At 40.0% G+C, this 20368-nt stretch overlaps 1 protein-coding gene across 2 annotated transcripts in view; it reads right to left on the minus strand.

Moving 5' to 3' along the window:
* GPR155 (G protein-coupled receptor 155) overlaps window positions 1–19311 on the minus strand; it is a 30173-nt gene extending 10862 nt beyond the window's left edge. For both annotated transcript variants that reach the window (XM_035332096.1, XM_035332097.1), the window contains exons 1-9: window positions 19162–19311; window positions 11646–12152; window positions 7174–7573; window positions 5766–5931; window positions 4443–4598; window positions 3312–3395; window positions 1887–2007; window positions 636–720; window positions 468–558 (exon numbers count right to left, since the gene is read on the minus strand). In XM_035332096.1, coding sequence (XP_035187987.1) covers window positions 468–558; window positions 636–720; window positions 1887–2007; window positions 3312–3395; window positions 4443–4598; window positions 5766–5931; window positions 7174–7573; window positions 11646–12105 — 1563 coding nt within the window. In that variant the 5' untranslated portion in view covers window positions 12106–12152; window positions 19162–19311. The remainder of the gene's footprint in view (window positions 1–467; window positions 559–635; window positions 721–1886; window positions 2008–3311; window positions 3396–4442; window positions 4599–5765; window positions 5932–7173; window positions 7574–11645; window positions 12153–19161) is intronic.
* Window positions 19312–20368: the final 1057 nt, after the last annotated feature.

Here is a 20368-nt window from a genome sequence, read left to right on the forward strand (position 1 = left end):
CACTTTTCATCTCCTGATTGTGCAGAGAAGTCTCGCGTAGTGCAAGCAGTCACTGCTACACATGTAATACAGATCCGATCTACTACAGGCTAAAAAACATTAATTAGCTATTGGATGGTGACAATTTTAGATAATTACGAAGCTAGACTACAAATTAGTCACCAGGACAAGGACTTTGCAATTCATTAACTGTCACTCCTATGCCTTTTCTTTTGGAAGCTTACTCCCTTTTTCTTAGTCATAGTTGCCTAAACTTGAAGGTCATTGTTCAAACAAGTTTTTCTACTGTTTCATTACAGAAATACATTTTTATACTGATCTATAAGCATTCTATAGTAATATTGTTATGGTACTCTGCACTTTGACTGAAAGCTACTTACATAGGAAGCAAGCAGAGAATGCAATTTCTCAATAACATATTGGATATGTCAGATATCAGAAGAGATCAGGACAGAACATATTCATACCTGCTGTTTTCCATAGAAAAAGGCAGAGTCAACGGTAGTGCCGTTATGTTCACCAACTATTAACAAGATCCCCACCAGAAGTGTTGGGATTCTGAAAGAGCAAAATGCAAAGTAATGTATTCAACATGCTCCCAATAATCCTACAGGGAAACATCTGTACTAACTTACCCCCATCCAGCTATGATAATAAACCCAATGGGAATCTTTACTGTTTCTCTCTTCCTCAACAGAAACAAAGAGAAAGATAGAAAACCTACAAAGAACAAAAGAAATGCATTGTTTATTCTTAAAAAGAGAACTGAAACTTACAGAAACTAGACACTCTATGATGTGACCTGTTCAGTAACCAAAATGTTCTTCAGAACTTCAAATATTCCGAAATTGTATTTTTCTAGTTGTATTTTGAGTAAGTAAAATAGAAATACCTGCAATCTTTAAAAAAAGCCATGAGGAACAAAACTTGAAGAAATTCCGCCACACTTTTATTGTTTCCACATATAAATGCTTAGAATGGTTTGTAGGTATTTAAAAGGTGTCGTACGACTACTCAAGACACAAGTAACTAATTTATTAAGGTTAAAACAGATTAGTCCTTTATAAAGTCACTGATAAATTTCACCAAAAAGTTTCATATGTTTTTACATAAATACCTATATATGGGAATATCTTCTGGGACTCTATTTAGAACTCAGCTCAGCAATATTCTCCTTGTTGAAGCAAAGCTAGTATTTATGTTATGCTATACTAATTATTAGCTACCTATCTCAGCTAAACATAAACACAACTTACTCCACAAAAACACCACAGGGATTAAACTTTTAAACTTCTAGACTCACGAATGGTACACAAAGTCTCTTAAACACCTTAAGTCTCTGTTTTAATCGCACCTGTAAGGTTCTCCAAGTTCCTTAATGCATCTTTTTTACTCTGCCTACTTCAAATAATTCCTTCATTAATCATCTACACCTGTAGAACACGTTTTTAGGAAATGCAATTGACAGAGGAAAAATGTTAAAGCCCTTTTGTTCTGTTTTTCCTTTTTTTTTTTTTTTTAGCATAAGGTTTTACCATCTCCTTAATGCTGAATAATTTAAAATCTTAAACTCTGCATTAATTAAAAATTGTCAATAGGCTTTTGACTAGTTGAAGGGCAACCCATCACCATTCACTCTATTTGTAATTGCTTCTGCCTTGAGACCTGGGATGTTTTTTTTGTGTCCCCCTCTCCCCTTTCCCATCTCAAGCCAACAAGACTGCTGCCTTGCATTGCTAAGGCACAACCCAGCACAGCTTGTAAGCGTGCATATTTGTAGAATTACACACAAGTGAAAGGAACAATTACTCTGAAGAACATAATCAAATTATTTCAGTACATAAACCTCTTATTACATTACCTAGTTCTGCCTAGAAAAATCATACCTGTCCACAGGTAGGTGCTATAAAGTGAGCTGTAGAGAAATATAAATACTAGGATCTGCAATGTGATGTCTTTCTCTTTAACAATGAAATTCCAGATCACCATTCCAATGCAAGCAATAAACTGAAAAGAAAGGGAAGATGCCATCATCTGAATTTCAAAAGCAGGATGACAGAAGAAAATTGAACACAGTGTAGTGTAACTACAGTAAGCTTCCAGACTCCACCCCCAGATCCACTGCAGTGTAATGTTATGAATTAGATGGTTATCATAGCAGTAAAGTAGAGCAGCAGTAAGCTCAATATTACAGTTATGTCAATGGCTAGGGTAACCCCCCTTCTTTCTCTCTTATTTATTTTTGACAGCAATTATATAGCTCAATAAACTAAGAGTAAGACAAGTTAGGAAAAAATAATAATAATCTTTATATATCTTTTAATAACAAAAGCTTTGCATCTTAATTAACTACAAACCGTTTATCTGAAATTATTTAGAAATGAAGCTGAGAACAAAAGATGTTTGTTCAGCCAAGAATTATACAAATTTTCATCGTCATATGAGAATTAGTACTGAAGGAATCTGAAAAAATAGGCTGAAAAAATAATATGGAAATAGTAATACAAGGGTTCAAACTATTTTTAAATTCAAGCTAACTTCAGGGTGTTATAGACAAGAAGCATCTGCAACTCTCATGCACTACTTTCTTTCCCAAATGTGGCTCTACAATCTAACCTCAGTTTACTTTTTTTAAAAAAAAAAACTACAGAACACCCGAAAGCAACTACTATGCTGATTTATTACCCTCACTGAATTTAATAGTTGTACAGTTGGCTTCAAGGAAAAAAGGAACACATACTCCATGGTTTTTTCTGAGCTTAAATAACAATTAAAATTAAGCCAAGTCAGAGCTATTAGACTTTGCCATTCCCTAGCCACCAGCCATGTATTCCCACACCCATTCCCTGTGTCAACACTGGCACCTGTCTTATCCCTCTGTGAGTCACTTCAGGGAGCTACACCAGCATTTGGATCAGTTTCCTATTTAACTCATTGAATCAGATCACCACAGAGTCCGACACGCACACTGCTGCTGATCATGGCATTGCTGACTTCAGACTGGCATAAACTGACTTGGAAGTGCACTCAGTGCTATTTGGCAGTAACTTATAATGCTAAAAATATATTGCAGAAGCCATTTGCCATTCTGATTGCTTACAGCTCTGTTTGAGATGCTGCTCTTTGAGAGCTGTACTAGCAGCACAAAGGGTCATTTTGACATTTTTTTCGAGGGTATGTTCTAAGTCACAGAAATTGTTCAATCAAGTCACACATTAAATTCCCCTGCTCGCCTTACAAAGATATCACTGTAGAAACCAAATTTGCAAAAACGTTAAAAACAAGATATAAAATAAAATCTTACTACTGACCTGAGCAACAAGGAGATTTGTTGTAATCATATGAGGAAGCTGTTTGTATTTCTTACTCAGAAGAACAACAATGAGAGACCAAATCTGGAACAGACAACATAAAACTGAATTTAAGACTAGCACAAAACAAACAAACGCACAAGATGAACATTGTGGCAAACTATAGCGAAATTAAACATACAACAAATTTTCTTGACAAGTTTCTTAGCAACATGACTAACACGGTCAGCTCCATACCATTTGCTGCCAATCCCTATGCCTCAGAGAACAGAGCCAGAAAAAGCAATGCATTGTTGTGCTCTCAAGACTGTGAAATATTTCCAAGAGGTACCAAGGGTTTGCCTGCAGTGTGCAGAAGCCTGGCTGTTCCCCAGGACATAAATGACCATAGAATAGCCTGGCAATGTGGAATTTAAGAGTCTCTTCACCCTGTCCCTTCTGAGTCTCCCAGCATGACTTGTGATGGCAAGTGACAACGTTAATATGTTGCTTCTCTTGAAGCACAGCTTTTATGATATGAAGACTTCAGTGAGACACCAGCTTAAGAAACTTTCAGCTCTCCCCAACACGGAAACTTTTATTTAAAGTAAGAAAAACAAAGCACCTATCTATAGCACTTGTGAAGCCAAAATACAATTCACATTGAGCATCTGAGATACCAACACCCTTTAAAAGGGCCGGACACCTAGAATTGCTAGGAAAAGCAATAGATAAGGCTAAATTAAACATTGTGATTAAAAAGTGATTTGATGTAATTTTTCCCCATGAGCTAAACAAGTACTGTTATTTGCACCCCACTCCATCATTTTTTTTTAAAAAAGGAACTGAAGATGAGCAGCTTGATAGCAATAGCTTGTCCACACATGCACCATACATATCAGTTGGCCAGATCCCAAACTCTCAAGCCCTGCAGCAGTGCTGTAATTCGCTTACCCATTTTTCCCCCACTGTGCAGTTTTCCAGCTGACCCATTGCTAAATTAAGAAGATTTTATTTTTAAACTCAACTCCTCCATCATCCTTCTGAGGACAAAATGTCAGCCTCAACTGATCATGACTTGGTTTGCTGTTTATGTACTGTAGCTACCTGACACTACAGTGTGTTTTTGTAGTTCACTTTACCAACACCTACCAGAGAAACGAGGCTGACAATACTGATGTCAAAGCTAACATTTTGGAGTGCAGATGCCAGCGGGTTGGGATCCATAGATGGAATGGTCAACAGCCACGCAGAAACATACATGATAGGTGCAGACACAAACGTGCTTATCACCATGCCTGAGGTAATCTGCAAAAGGAATCAAACAGAAACATGAACAGTTAGGCAGATCAAGTTAAATAGTCTGTTTTTATGAATACAACAACTGGCAATATTGTACCTTTGACTTAAACATAGAGCTTTAAACAAATCATTGAGTTGTTTCTCTGACAAATTAATTAGTATTTAAACCAGGAAGTATCCATTTTATACATACATTTAAAAAAAACCACCTTTTCACAAATTTTTGAAATAGTTGGAATACATGACTTCCCCACTGTGAATTCTTACAGAGCTTTTTCATGGGTGTCCACGACAGTAACGATTCCAACCGACTGGTGGATTCACAATGACACAATATACTTTTGGATGTAAAGATTCACACCATAAATCAATATGCAAACATGTAGTTATGTAAACACTAATATGTATGAATTAAAGAGAAGTAGCAATATATATTTACATTTAAATCATTTCTATCTTGGCTTTGCACTGTTTTTCTACTTATTAGAATTTGCAGTGATGGAAGTGCAAGTTTCTACTCATGCTTCAGATTTTTCTTTTAAACAGATATCCTGAGTTTGTTGGGCACAAAATTCTATCTTGTAATGCTTGACTTTCAGTGTCTTCAAGTTTGGGGGGGAGTGCGCGTGTTGGAGGGAGCTGGGGGAATTCACGTTTATATCTTAAGTTGAAAAGGTTAATTAATATATTCTACTTAAAATGTATTTCTACCACAAGATTTAACTGAAGGACAACAGGAGAATCAGTTATAGCACAAGCTCTTCAAGCTCTTCCCTGAGTTTTCAGCATGAACCTAACACTGCTCACACTGAAATCAGTAACAACATTAATGTTTTTCCTACAAAAACAGTAGAACAAAGATAAGGTATGTGAAAAAGAAAACAAAACAAAGATACAAATTCTTTATATTTAAAGTTATCTTAGTTCTTCCTACTAATTTCATGAATAGAAAAAGTATGAGGACTAATTTAAGACTGCGTGCCATCAAGAAACTTGAGACACCAGGAAAGAGTGCATTGGTTAACTCTTAAATTTGCAATACAGTTCAATACAGTTGAGGTCTGGGGAGTCTATACTACAGAAAAGTAATTTCAACTAGCCTGTTTATTTACTTAGTATTTCAGCAACAAAGATAAGCCCATATGACAAGTTTAGGAAGAAAAAAATACATACAATTCCCACTTCCATATTAAATTGAGCTGCAAATATTGCAACGCCAGGAGCTGCTGGAAAAACTCCGTAGAGAAATGCATAGTTTGATAAACTGGTGTGGTTGACTACGCTGTCACTCTTGTCCAGGAGTTCTACCATCTCTCTACAAAGAAATGGCATCATAAGTCTGAAAAGAGAGGGGAAAAAAAGAATAAAAGTAATTCAAGACAGAGCAATAGAGTCTATTCAGAAAAGACTGAATAGAACCAGAACATTTACAAGCCGCTTTGAAATTTTGAGTCACAAGTTAAATTAAAAAAAAAAAAGTTTAAAAAGACACTAATGTCTGAGATTCAAACATATTTTCTGACTGTGCAGAAACATTCTTTGTATAACTTCAGATTAAAAAAGGTAAAATACAAACAAAACTATTTTCAACTGTAGAAGCTGCTATAAGCAGTCAGCAGCTTTGAATATTAGACTACCTTTATGTAAACTGACATGGAACAAGGATGCAAGCTGAAAAGTTTTGAAAGTATTGAAAGTTTTACCCAGTAATCGAAAAACCAACAAACATTGATGCTTCTCTGATTGCCTTTAGCAATATCCCTCATCTCACACAGACTCACTATGTAAGTCTTGCACAGGCCCACCAGTAGAGCAGGGTGGTGATATTAACAACCACTCATTCTTCCCATGTTCTTACAGAATTTATCACTGAGCTGGTACAAACTAGGTCTTTAAGCTTGCTAGTTAGTTGTACTGACACTCAAATAGGTCTTCAAATTTTCTAGTCTAAACATAATCACCAAATAAGATTTTTTATGCTGATTATAGCTCTATAGCAAATATTTAGTTCACCAGTACCTGAGATATAGTTAAGGGAAAATAATGACAGCATAAGTTCTAAATAAAAATTGTGATTTTTTTATGTTCAAAAGTCAGACAGTTTATCAGTGTAGAATAACTTTTAAGGTCTTCCAAAACAGCAGTCTGAAAGATTTACAGTCACCAACTAATTTAGAGATTTATTGTTTAATCCAAAGAAGATACAGAAACTAGTCAAGTAGTGCTTAAACTTGCTCTTCTTTAACTATTTAAGCTAGTGAATTTTAACTTAAGAAAGTAATTCCTCAAACACCCATTCATGACAGACGGCCTGCGGGCAGTCCAGGAAGCTGTAGCACCCTTGAATTATTTTCTCTGCAGAGCCTGACAACAGGCTTGTGGTCTGCAAAATTTATTTTGAAAATTAAAAGTTGTGTACTATCAGAGAGTTTGGGAAGTACTCACACAAAATACAGAAGTGAAATATACTATTGCTACAATGATTTTGAGAGAAAAGCCGCATGGACTGCATATTTAGAGCTTAAAACATCTAGAAACACTTTAAAGAACAAAATTATGAGAGTACATAAATTGAACTTACAGTTTAGCTGTGATGAGAAGGATCAGTGCAACAAACATACCCTTTGTCAGTTTTTTTGTTTGCCCCACCATGGTTAGTCCAAGGTAAAAAAGTGCAGAGCCAGAAAATGAACTGCCCAGTCCGTCAAGGAAATTTTCAAGGTATTCAGGAATTTTCTGGCCAAGAATAAAGTTTGAGACAATTCCTATGAAGACCATGAATACAATCGGGTTCTGCAGAACTCGAAGGAGTGCCAGGCCCACTATTTTGAATTTGCTGTGGGACACAGTGCGATTATCCCTCCACTTCTGGATTTCACAGAAGATAAACCCCAGAGGGTTTAGCATCATAAGAGATATTGGAGCCACTAGGTAAATGTACTGGAGATACTCTGGGTAAGTGGTTTGATATAAAGCTTCAACTAGAAGACAGAAAATGAAAAGTGATGAGTGATAACATTCCAGTACAAAAAGACATTCATATTGAAATTAACTTTTGTTCCCTGAAAATTAGAGAAAATTATTTCTTTATCCTTCAGAGGCATCAGCCTTCACAACTATTCAAGGTGACACACTACGCCCAGTCACCATTAGGCCACAGTCATGTAACAAACACATTAAAGTCCTAACACTAACTTAACCAATGCTATTTAATGATTCAACACTTACAGATAAAAAAGAAAACATAAACAATTCCATGCACCTTTTGATTCATCCCAAATGCTGAACATTGTTTTTTTTTTTTTTTTAATTGCTTTTTCTCCCCAGAAACATATGAGAATTGCCGAGCACTGCATGTGCATTCGCAGGACACGATGTTTTTCAACATCTCCACCAAATTTTGATGTGTAGCGGTGATGCAAAATACAAAATTTAGTTGCTTATGTTCATTTTTAGATCAGTCTTCTACAAATATGTGCCACTACTTTTAAGATTCGCAAAGTAGTAACTGCATGAATGTGAAATGATTCTTGGAAGTATTACAAACAGGAGTTGTGAATATAAGGCAGATTTAAACAGTAGTAGTTCTGCTTCTTTTTTGCTAACTTTTAAAGTTACAGCACTGCCAGAAAGAGCTTACAGAATTGACAAGGTGTGGCACTTCTCTGTGCTGTGAAACGATATAGACTGCCCCTCCCTCTACTAAACTTGTTCTTTTCTTCAGGAAGTTTTCCTTCACAACAGGATTTTTCAAGATCCCAAAAGATTTTTAAAAAAACAAACAACAAAAAACCACAACTCTGTACTATTAAGCATCTGGAATGAGACGATCTATTAGTTCTAAATCTGTATTTACTATAAACAGCCTCCTCTTTAGATTGAATAAACTGACATTCTCAGTTAGTTGACTTTTCATATGTAACAAAAAGCACTGAAGGTTCTTTTGCCCTTACAAGCCATGATTAAAGGATGCATACAGGAGCTACTTGTCCTAAAGTCCTTAGTGAAGTAGCAGCTGTGTTCACTAAATATATTTAGTGTAACTATAAACACTAAACATATTCTGATAAATAAAACCACCTTAAATATGCTGGACATTTTTATACAAGTCTAAATTTTCCTAAAACATCACACCTGAGAGTGATGCTTTTATGCTGCTTTATGTAGAACACCCATTTCAAAGAAATGCAGCTCAACACAAGTCACGTAGGAAGTCAGTGATGAGGAATCATTAGGACAGCGGGAATAATCCACAACTCTCAGATGAAAAAAATGTTTTTTATTTAAAGCAAGGTGTCTGCTTGCTGATCATAGGAAAAAAAAATGAATTAATGCTATTTTTAGACTTGCTTTTAAAACAATTCTCCACATCCCAGCTGCTCAAAAATACATACAAATAAACCACTCGTTGCTTGTGCTTACTACAATTAACATCATTCAAGTTACTGTAACTAAGACATCATCCACACGACACTTCTGCTATACCTGTGCTTTTAACATGGCACCTGAGAGTATAGGAAGCTGTTCTGTCAGAGCTGCATCATCTCTCCCAGTAATACAAACCAGCCAGATGAAGCTTTCTATCATAGCAACTCAATTTACCTCAGGGGTCAGCTAGCAAACCTCCTTACCAGCATTACTTTGCAGCATAGAACTATTTTAACAGTGATTAGAGAAAAACAGGCTGGTGAACTTTGAAAATGTAACCTGCATTTTGATTTCCCTATACAGATAGTTATTTTCATATGTGCAAATCTTTGCTCAATGGGAAAAATTAGCATACTGGTTACTGCAGAAAAGAAGTATCACATTGGATGAAAACTCCAGACGTCATTTTTTAAATAAACTGCCTTTTAAAATGTTATTGTAATACAAAGAATTGTCAATGCTTTTTTCTTACAAATTGTAACTAAACCATATGATTTTTAAAGGCAGCATTAAAAAATGTATTTCCATTAGAAGATCAGGTTTTGCTCAAACCACCGCCTATTTCCACAAGTAAAAAGAACTCAGCAAAGCACTCTGTGCTAGCCAGCCCTGCAAACACTCCAGAGAAGCCACTAACATGAACAGCTTGCACACACGACAGCATGAATCAAAAACTGGTAAAAGTTTGGGGGCTGGATAAGAGAAGTGAAACGGCAAGAAAGGAAATAAACAGCTCTAAGAAACAAAGAACCTTTAAGTGCCTACACTTACTGTTGTGTTAGGTATGCCAGTAAGCCCTTAATAAACTAGATGTTGTGAATTTGGCTAGACTGTGTGTAGAGGAGACATGAATCATTTCTTATAAATTGTGGATATTTGGAGAAAAATGTAATCCGTCAAGAAAGTCACTCAACATAGAAGGAATGTTTTGAGTAGAAAGATGCAAGGCAAATATATTCAGAGAACCTTAAAAGAGGAGAAAAAGAAATCCTAACTGGCATTTTAATCCAGCACCAAGAAACAAAGAGGTAATTCTCAGAGCCGTATTTGTGATATACTGCTGATTTCCCTCAAGAGGAATAAGTCTCAGGAGATGCAACTGAGGGAAACGGTATATTCATCTAGGGAAGAAAAAGTTTGCAATTGCATTTGTCTATATTTTATATACATCCAGCAAATTTGAAGAGAATAAAGATTCAAGATTCTCTGGAGCATGCTGCCCTGGAATAGGGTGAATAACACTGCCAGCTCCTCAACTTATCTAAAATACGGAGCTACTTGTTGCTACATGTAATCTGGAGTTGAATGCTTAAGCTTTTCTTTTGTAACTGTATTTTCATTTTTATAAACAATTATCTTGCTCTTTGCTAGAGCAAACTTAATTTCTTTTTTTGTTCTTAACTTTATCTGGACAATAACAGCGATCTCAAGAGAATTTGAGAGGAGTAAGTACCTTCTCCTCAAGGAACAGCAAACATAAATGAATCCAGCCATCCTCTCCAAATGCCACCCACTCAAGGCATATTTTGAAACTCTGACACTTGCAGTATTCTTTCTGCACTGGCCACACAGGTCAGCCTGGGGAGAGGCAGCACTGGAAGCTGTGCTGGCACAAAGAACCTCCCAAGGTAAAAAGTACTGCAGTTCCGACAGTAGTAGGTGGGAGAAGCCTGCTACAACTCCAGGTCTCTTCCTAAATACCATAGTACATGTAACTAAAAAACCATATTAACATCTCCTTCAGGAAATCTAAAAAGGGAAATAAATAAATAAATACCAAAAGGGAAGAAAATAATAGTCTTGCAGATTGGGATAAAAATCAAGTTTAATAACTGGTATTGCCTGGAATTAGAAATATAGGCTTACAAGAACAAGAGTACACAGCTATACAAGTTATAGTCTGAATGCCTCCTCTTGTTTTTTCCTTTTTTTTTTTTTTTTTTTTTAAAAACTCCACTGGACTGGCAGTTAATTGCACATACCGAGAAAGGCATCACAGCCGCATAAAATTCCAATTTGAGATACACAAATGCAGATTACCACAAATCACACAATAATCTTCCTTCTAAAAGACTTACTTCTTCCAAGACTAAGTCCTAAGGCACATCTACTGGTTGCAACAGAACAAAGATTAAGGGATAGAACATGACTGGCTACATAAATTAACACAAAAATTAGAAGTTTGTTCAAAGCAGATTAAAAGTTTTTTCTTGCACATACCATAACCAGTAGACACCAACATTATGATTAAGTGTTTTCTTTGAGGTAGACCAAGAGTTAATGACAAATTAGTACAAAATCCCACTACAACTATTTCAGAGGCCACAGATATAGGCTCCTCCTTTTTTTTTTTTTTTTTTTAAATGAAGATCACAATCCTATACAACAGGAGTTGGATTGTTTAAAATGGTTTCATTCATACCATCCGACAGCTTGTTTTTCTTTTCCTCTCTTACTGGAAAGTATGTGGCCTGAGGGTTTTTTTTAATGAATTTCCTCAAGAAATGTAACAAGAAATTTTTAAGGCAGCTCATAACTTCAATTTCAAATAATGCAAGAGAAAAGCAGAAGCATCTAGAGCACTGAAAAATACTTTTGAAGAGGAAAGCAAAAGGAACTACTTACCTATAGGATATCCCAGTGCAAAGTCATTGCTTTGTGTAGCAAATATAGGGAACAAACCTGCTTTGCTAAATCGATTCTCAGGACTGGCTACCAACAGGGTTAAAACGCAGACTAAGAAAAACACAGCAGCTTTGGCAACTAAGATACTGTACAGGAAAGACCAATTCACATTAGAAAAGTTAAGTACCACCATGTTTTTGAACAATAGTGCTGGGAGTGCAAAACGTGAGACAAAGTTTCCCAGTCCTTTGGCCTGAGTTGACGTGATAATGTTGGCTCTTCCAGCTATGTAGCCACAAAGAATTATTCCAAAGCATTCTAACAGGGCTGGGAAAAGCCTGCTTATTGACATAGAAGGAGGACCACTGGTGGTATTGAGTCCAACTTGTCCAGGCAAAGAAATAGACATGTTAGCTGAAGATGAGAGGTTCTCTGCACTGAAGTCTGAATAGCTATCCATTTCCTTTGACCACCTCTTCCAAAAGAGAGAGCATGCAGTGATCTCATCTGCAAAACAAACAAAAATACTCATTAACTTCTGAAACTGTGCTTGTAAACGTTTATGGTATCTGGCTTGCTGACAGAAGAGTTTATACTTACAAGTGCATTAAAAATAAACATTAAGACGAGTAATAAGTAGGTATTGAGACACAAATCTGAGAAAGCAAAAAACTGAAATATCATTCTGTACTCACACGTTCTTCTCACAAGTTCACACATCCCAACAAGACAACTGATAGACGCTAAATACTGAAATACTAAAACTAATTGTAGTTTGGGAATCCAAAAAGCAAAATAATAATAATAATAAAATCTAAACATCAAATCACCATTGAGGATAAATTACTGCCCTTCAACCCTTTCCAGTCAGAAAACAGTAATTGTTAAATTCTCAGCGTATATTGCTTATTTTCCTGGACTACCATTAGGAGCCTAGTTACCTCTCTAACAGGAAAGCACAAGGCTCTTTAAACACTCATTATCAACTTACAACCCTACTTACCTCCTCAACTCACTACCAATTCCCAGGTATGGTTCTCACATTCTCTTTGTTTTCAACTATCAAATTGTTACTTTTCTTATCTAACTCCCTTTTATTTGCCCCATGACATCTTATCTCAGGTCCTTCCTATGCCACGTCTTACTTGGTTCTTTTTCCTCTGCAATAAAAATACAATTTAAACTTCCAGTATTGAAATCCTACTCTTGATCTCCCTTTAACTACTGCTACTTCATCTTTGCTTCAAAATGCACAGCTTCAAGCACAGTAAGGAACCCACCTTTACATCCTATTTAACCCAAGTTCTGTCCCTGAAACACCTCTTACCAAAATCCTCAGAGGCCAGAAGTCCTCTTAACCTTTCAGTACTGGTGTTCCAACTTCATCCTTTGTGAGCATCATACATAATCACCTTCTTCTTAATCTTACCCTTCCCATATCTATTGTAATTAGAGCTCCTCCTAATTCTCCTCCCATCTCTACTTGATCCTATGGCATTTCCATGGGAGGATCCCTCCAAATTTCTGTGGGTGCTGGTAGGGCTCCTTCCTTGTTCCTCTTTTGTCTCCCTACACCCCCTGCCTCTGTACTTTCATAAGCACTTATTCAATTACAAACAGATGACTCAGATCTCTTACTCTCTAATCTAGACCCATCTTCTGATAAAACTATCGTTTCAGCCCATCTCCAGGATTTCTTTTGTGAATGTCCTGCTGCCAAATTGAGTCCAATGAGCCTGAAACAGTTTTCCTACCCTCCCAAAGGGATGGTCCCTTGGTTACTCAGGGCTGACTATCTATTTTGCTAGAGGTGAGGGAGAACAGTTACAAAACCCTCTGCTTCAGGGGAAATGCAAACTTACTGAGCTCACATTGATCTCTAATGCTGTCACAGGGAAAATTTTCAGTCCATCAGTAGCAGTTCTTCCTTTGTACATCCTTCTAGACTCATTCTTCACACATCCAGAAAAAAACAAGGCAAAATAATACTCCCCCCCAAACAACAACTTGTTTCCATGTTCTTTCCCATTCTAAGCTGCATGCCCTCACTCCATCGTGGAACAAGAGCTCTTTTGCCACTGCTGATCAGCCAAGAACATGGCATTGCTTTTCAAGAGATTTTGTGCTTTTTCCCCATGCAGATGCTGATGTTTAAAAGCAGGTCATCAAATGACTCAGTAAAACTGCCCCTGTTTCCTTATTTCTACCCAATACTACAATCCCTTTTGGTTTTGATACCCATAAGAGGAACAGCATCTACTGCTCCAACAGCACGCCATCTGCAAGAGTGACTTCTTCTGCCCTGCTAAGTTTGCCAGCTGAGCATCTGGATGTTGTGAGAGGTGGTTCCTCTCAGAGCTTGTTTGGAAGCTGATATACTGGGAAATGACCACCACCTTCTGTCTGAAATGTAACACAGACTAGGCCTAAAAAGAGCCAGTCCTTTGGGAAGGCAGTGAGCCTGTCCAATGCCATGCCTTCTGCTACAACTGCGTCCTAGTGGTAGTTCAAGCGAGGAGTTTTAAAATCTAACCTCCAGAATTTTTTTCCAGCTTACCAGATACTAATATTCCAAACTTAGTTGAGGCTGTCTTGCCAACTTTATTTTTTCAAGGCAGCTTTCCAAAACCTTGGCAGTTACCTATCTTATACACTTCACACCCACAGTACCGCTGGGAACCACTGGCGTTCCATCCCTCACATACTTCTGCGCATAAAACCTGGTCACTTCTCTTCGTTGACAGTTTGTCAGGCTAAACACACGCCGTTATTGAAGGTTTCTTGCACTAGCTGCTCTGATAAAGAACACTTTCTGAGCGTCTTCCTTCATCAGCATACACAATTTGGTATAATTTCAGGAACATGGACACTGCAGCCCACGTTACCTCAAATTAACGAGGCTGGTCACAAGACCAAGATTATTCACTCATTTGCTTCCATACATCCAATTCCAAGTTCCATTTTAACGCGTTGTCTGTGCACATCAGGCTACAGCAACGCCTTCAAACTATGACTGGCACAGAAACCTAACTTTCATCTTTTCTCAGCCACAAAAAGTCAGCACTTGAGCATGAGACCATGGAATCATAGAATGAGTCACAGAATGGCTCGGGTTGGAAGGGACCTCAAGGATCACCCAGTTCCAACCCCTGCCATAGGGAGGGACACCACCCACTAGATCAGGCTGTCCAGAGCCCCATCTCCAGCATAAAACTACCTCTCATCTCCTAGGACTGCGGTGTCCAGAGCAGTTATATGGACGCAAGGAGCTGCCGAATTTACTCCAAGCCTCCACACTAATGTAGTTGGGCTTGCATCAATGGAAGACACACCCTATTGATGAGAACTTTGTCACCTACTCTAGAAAGTGGTTATACATCATCTCCTAACACTCCTGAGAGCCAGTTCACACATTTCTTACCATTCCTGTTCTTCCTTGTAATAGAGGTAGAAGGAATAGCCCTCACAAGAACTGCGTGCTTGGCAAGGAAATTTGACAGGATTGTAGCTTCTCCACCCCTGCACTCAAGTATTTGGAGGCGCTCCCTACCTTCAAGAAAAATGCACAGAAAACAATCTTATCACACTCCAATGTTGCGTGCACCTTGCTTCCTGCAACTTTGACCTCCCCCAGTTTTCCAGTATCACGTGCTAATGAAGTACACTTCCCTGTTAACAAGGGATCCTCATGGACACAGTGGTCGATGGTCTAATGCGGCACATCAGTGCTAACCCGACGTATTAATTTTTGACATGACTAAATCCTGAAGTACTCTGGAAAGCAAGTCCAGATAATTTCTCCCATTTTGTAGAGACAGAAACTAAGGCAAAGTCAGACTGATTTGTCATAAATCAAACGCATCAGTGGCAAAGCTGAGATTCCCAGCTCCCAAAGCAGGGCTTTGTACAGCGCTCTGGTTAGACCTGTGCACATCAACGGCTGGTGTAAGAGCCTCCCCAGCTGCCTTGCATCCTCTCCTCAAGGAGCAGAGAGCATGTAACAGCAAGGTAAATAAGCAAATGAATCAAGTCAGAGCAAAGGTGAGATCTTGTATGCCCTATGTCACCCCCTGGCATCCCGCATACACATATTCACATGTAGCATAAATAAAAGTCATGAGTCAGAGAGTTTATGCCCAAAGCTTTTAGTAAACACCACCACAATGCTTTTGTAATTCATCTGGACCGAGCAGCTGCATCATCTGAATCTGTCAAGCAGCCTGGCTACCTCTTCCTCCAAGGAAAATAAGTCTCATTCCAAGTAAGGCTTACTTAAAATGTTGTATTACAATTATACATATATATACACACACACACACATATATATAAATAAAAGATACATTCACCTAGATTTATTTAGACCCGAAGCTCAGAGAATTATCTCCTATAGAACAATGGAAAAACTTGCAATAAATAAAGCAGACACCGAATCATTTCTCCTACTAGCAAAATTTAAGGAGGTAGTTGGGATTTGCAAAACATCCAAAAAAGAATCAAGCTTTGTTTTGTCATAGACAGATTTCCAATGCTGAATTCCTGAAAGCCAGCCACATTCTACATTAGCTGCAAGGTGAACAGCAGTTTTTCGGTGCAGCCCTACATCTAATTCCTCAAGCCTGCAGGACTGCATGGAGGTAAGACTCTGCAACGCAACATCTTCAACCTGCTCCCTGCTCTGTTTAGGCATTTTTTCAGCAATAACAAACTTGAATCTTTTCTAAAAAAATAAAAAAAATGCAACATTTAATCTGTAGCAAACGTATATTCTCCTGGCTGTACTTATTTTCCCAAATTCTTCCTCACAAAAGCCATAGCCTACATAGCGTTATGTACTGTGAAAGACTTTTGCAGCCACAATTACTTCCTATCTTTCTCTCCTGAAAAGAGGTTTGAGACATGCACGCTTTTTGCTTGCAGAGGCCAGGCCTTCACAGACAAGTCTACCAAGGCAAATACTTTTAAGCCAAAATCATGCCAGAATTGGTTGAACACCCTCTGTGTTCAATTGAAATTTTTATTTCTCCTTGTAAAAATCAGTGTGAAATATGGAACTGTCCCCATGTTACAATTCAGGACTCACTCAAATGAATATGCAGCAGGCTGACTCTCATTGTATCAGCCAGTAGCACGTGCTAAATCCCCTATCTTCCTCACGAGATCAAAACTAACATGGGTATACACCCACACATCCTACAACCATCTTCTGTAGAGCACCACAAGCACTTCTGCAGCCTTCCTTCAGGCTATCTTCACCTTGAACTTCATTCCAAGGGCCCCTGTAAAGTCAGGCAGGCACGATTTCTGGCAAACCACATGAGTTTCAAAGACAGAAACTGCGCCACGGTAAAGCTGTTACTGGCACTCCTCAGAGGGCGTTTGGCTTGAATCACCTCTTCAGCTCCAGAGATGCGCACATCCCAAAACATCCACGCTTACCACAGACTGTCTATTGCAGAGCCACGGGTATTTTCCAGAAACGCAGGCTTTTGATTTACTGATTACCAGTACATATTTCTCTCGGTTCCTTTTGCTCCACAGGATACGTGCATTTACATAACTGTTGTGAGCTCATGTAACGACTAATCAGAGGTTTAGCATACAGCCTTATCACACCTAGGGCTGAACTCAAACTAGCTTCTCCTGCGAGCAAAAAGGTCTTCAGTTCAGTTTTTAATGAAATCAATATTGCTGAGCTGATGCAAAACCAAAGCCTTGTATATTCTACACAGAAAGCCATCAGTTCGTACAGTACATATAACATTGACTAGTCAAAGGATGCTAAAATAAGCAGATATAACACAGTCCCAAAGGCAAGAGCTTGGCTTTGCCCATATAGGACATATCAAGAATCAAAGATTAAGATTTAAATCCTTGAAAGCTCTGTCACAGCTGCATTACTGGGAACTAATAATAAACACAAAGCTTTCAAGAACAACGCTGCCTCATCCACTGTTGATTGTGTCAAGAGCAGCTGCTTGCAGCCCATCCATCAGGTTGCATCCATAAGGAAGGACAGTTCAGACGTCGTGAGAGGAAGCCTAGCATAAAGACTGACAACAGCTTGAGAGCAAGGAACCAGCACAGTTCACAATTCCCTCGAAATAAACCGGAGCACTGATATTTGCCTATGTCTCCTGTAGGTTGTCAATATTTGTAAAGTGTTAAAATCCACCAGGCCAGAAAGTCAGTTCTCCAGCAGCTGGGAGTTGAGCAACATCTGGTTCTTCTCTGGGCACGAGACTAGAGAAGTTGTCTCCTCCTTTCCCAGCAGGAAAAACCCTTTTGTGTTTTTTTTTTCTTTTTTTTTCTTTTTCTTTGTTTGGCTGTTTTGTTGTTGTTGTTGTTTTGTGTTTTAAATTATGAGAGATTGTAAGAGATACCTCATTGTACATCTCTCTGGTCTCTCAGAGAAACTTCCAGCTGATCATTACTCTCAGGATAATTCTGGTGACGCTAGCAAGACTGCACACTCTTCATAAATTATATCCCACGCTGTGACCTTATTTGCTACCCTAATGCAATGCAGAAACACCTCAAATGTGACACTAATTTATTAAAGAGGCTGAAAGTTAGAGTGGGGCAGGAAAAATTACCCTTCATGGCAGCTCCAGCATCTCAGAGAATGCAATGTACTCATTTCTATAAGAGTTTTTACTTTAAGTCAAAAAAAAAGGAAGCATCTGCAGATAGTTACAATGATAAAATTAAGTGGGAAGAAGTGATTACTACAGCTCCTATTCTTGCAAGTTAACCACAAAATTTGCTTTTCTCTTTACTGGGCCAAGAAAGCAGATACCGAATAATACCGTAGCAGCAATTAACCTGAGAAGCGTGCCACCGCTGGCTTGCAACCCAAACACCGCCACGAGAGATTCCAGGCCTTACACATCTCCGAGCGGTTGTTTTTTCCGAGGCCGCGTTTCCCTGTCCAGCTCTCCGTGCTGCGGTTACGAGGCAGCAGTGGAGCAGCGCAGGAGGGGAAAGTGAGCGCCCACAGAAGCCCCAGACAGCGAGGCCTGCCCCGGGCCCGCAGCCGGCAGACCCCACGGCCGCAGCACCTGCAGGATTTGTCCGTGTGGGCGCTCAGGCAAGTCCCAATGAAGCAACAGTTGCCAACAGCGCAAAATACCGGGCAAGAAAAATAAATGGAAAGCACTCCTTCCTTCATTTCCAGTTAGGCTCATCTGAGGGCTCATTACCAGACACAGGTGTTTGATGCCAACAGCAGAACGTTTTTCGGCATACTCTTGGTCGTCAGCATCTCTTGGAAAACGCCTGGCTTCCCCGCAGGGATGAAGCATCCCTGGCCCCACCGCGGAGGAGCCGCGATACACAGCCCCCCCCTCCTGCCCCTCCTTCCCGCACCGCCGCCCCAGCCCCGAGCACGCGGCGTTTCCACCGGGAAACATGCGGGGCGAAAGAATAACTGCGCTACCCGCCGTGACAGCTGGTTCGGGGAAGAAAAAAATACGGAAAGAAAAATACTGGGGGACGGGCGAAGGAGCGGACCGCTTACCTACTTAGCTTTCGGTAGGCACCTCCGCACGAGCGCACGTATAGAGGATTTCTCCCCTGCCAAGGTGACAGCCTCCCCAAGGCCGAGGCCGCCGGTACCGAGGCCCAGGAGGGGAGGGGAGGGGAGGGAAGGTCTGGCCCGGCCCAGGCGGCCCGCCCCGACCCGCCCCAGCAGCCCGGCGCTCGGAGCGGGCGGCCCGAGCGCCGCGGGGGGAGCGCGGCCGCAAAATGGCGGCGGCCGCCTGCCCTCAGCGCGTCCTGCCCCGGGGCTCCAGCCCGCCCGCAGCTGCTCCTCGCGGCGCACCGGGCTCCCTGCCGCTGGCGGCCGCCTGCAGCCCTCAGCCTCTTCGCCCCCCGGCAGGCAGCGCCTCGGCTCCCCGCGCAGCCTCCGCGGCCCTGCCCGGGCTGACCGACTTTTATCTGCCCGCGCCACGGCTGCCGCCCTGGGCTTGGCCCCGACGGATAGCGGGGCCGGCTCCACAGCTCCTGCCGGCGGGGGAAGCGGCCCCCATCCCTTAGCTGCTGGGCAGGGGCAGCCTCTGTTACGGCACCCTGCCTTCGTGCCAGGCCTTGTTAGGCTGGGTGGAGGGATGCTGCACACCTGCTGACAGAGGTAGAGAACCGTGCTTCTGGGGGCAGTTTTAACGTTTTGGTGCTCTTTTGTTTCTAAGTACGTTATAAAAAAGTAGGGCAAAAAGTTACACAAGTAGGTATGCCATATGCCAGTATAAAAACCATTTCAACTCATTTCCCCTTCGGGGCCCTCAGAAGTTTGTGTCAGTTTTCTGAGTTTTCTACACTAACCTCATATATATATACACACATATACACACACACACACACACACATATATATATCAGCTGTGGTGCTTAGAAACAAAAGCAACCTAATTTACCACATGGCATCAGTTCCCCAAGGCTGGTCAGTTAATCTCCCCAGTAAAATCTAAAAGCTGGTAATAGTCAAGCAGTTTCTTGCTGAAAAAGGGGATCCAACCTTTCTCGTGGCTTCTCATTTTAAATGCAGTTGAGACAGCAGCTGGAGCTGCCCATTTTCTAGGAACTCAGCCAGATACTGCTGCCACAGAGAGGGCATGTACACCATTCCCTAGGTTATCTACTTCCTTCCATTGTTTATTTGACCCAAACCAGCTCATTACATGCAGCAGATGGACAGCAATCAGTGACTTACAGAATAAACTAAACTTG

This window comes from Oxyura jamaicensis, chromosome 7 (genome assembly GCF_011077185.1).
Source record: "Oxyura jamaicensis isolate SHBP4307 breed ruddy duck chromosome 7, BPBGC_Ojam_1.0, whole genome shotgun sequence".
Classification (NCBI taxonomy): domain Eukaryota; kingdom Metazoa; phylum Chordata; class Aves; order Anseriformes; family Anatidae; genus Oxyura; species Oxyura jamaicensis.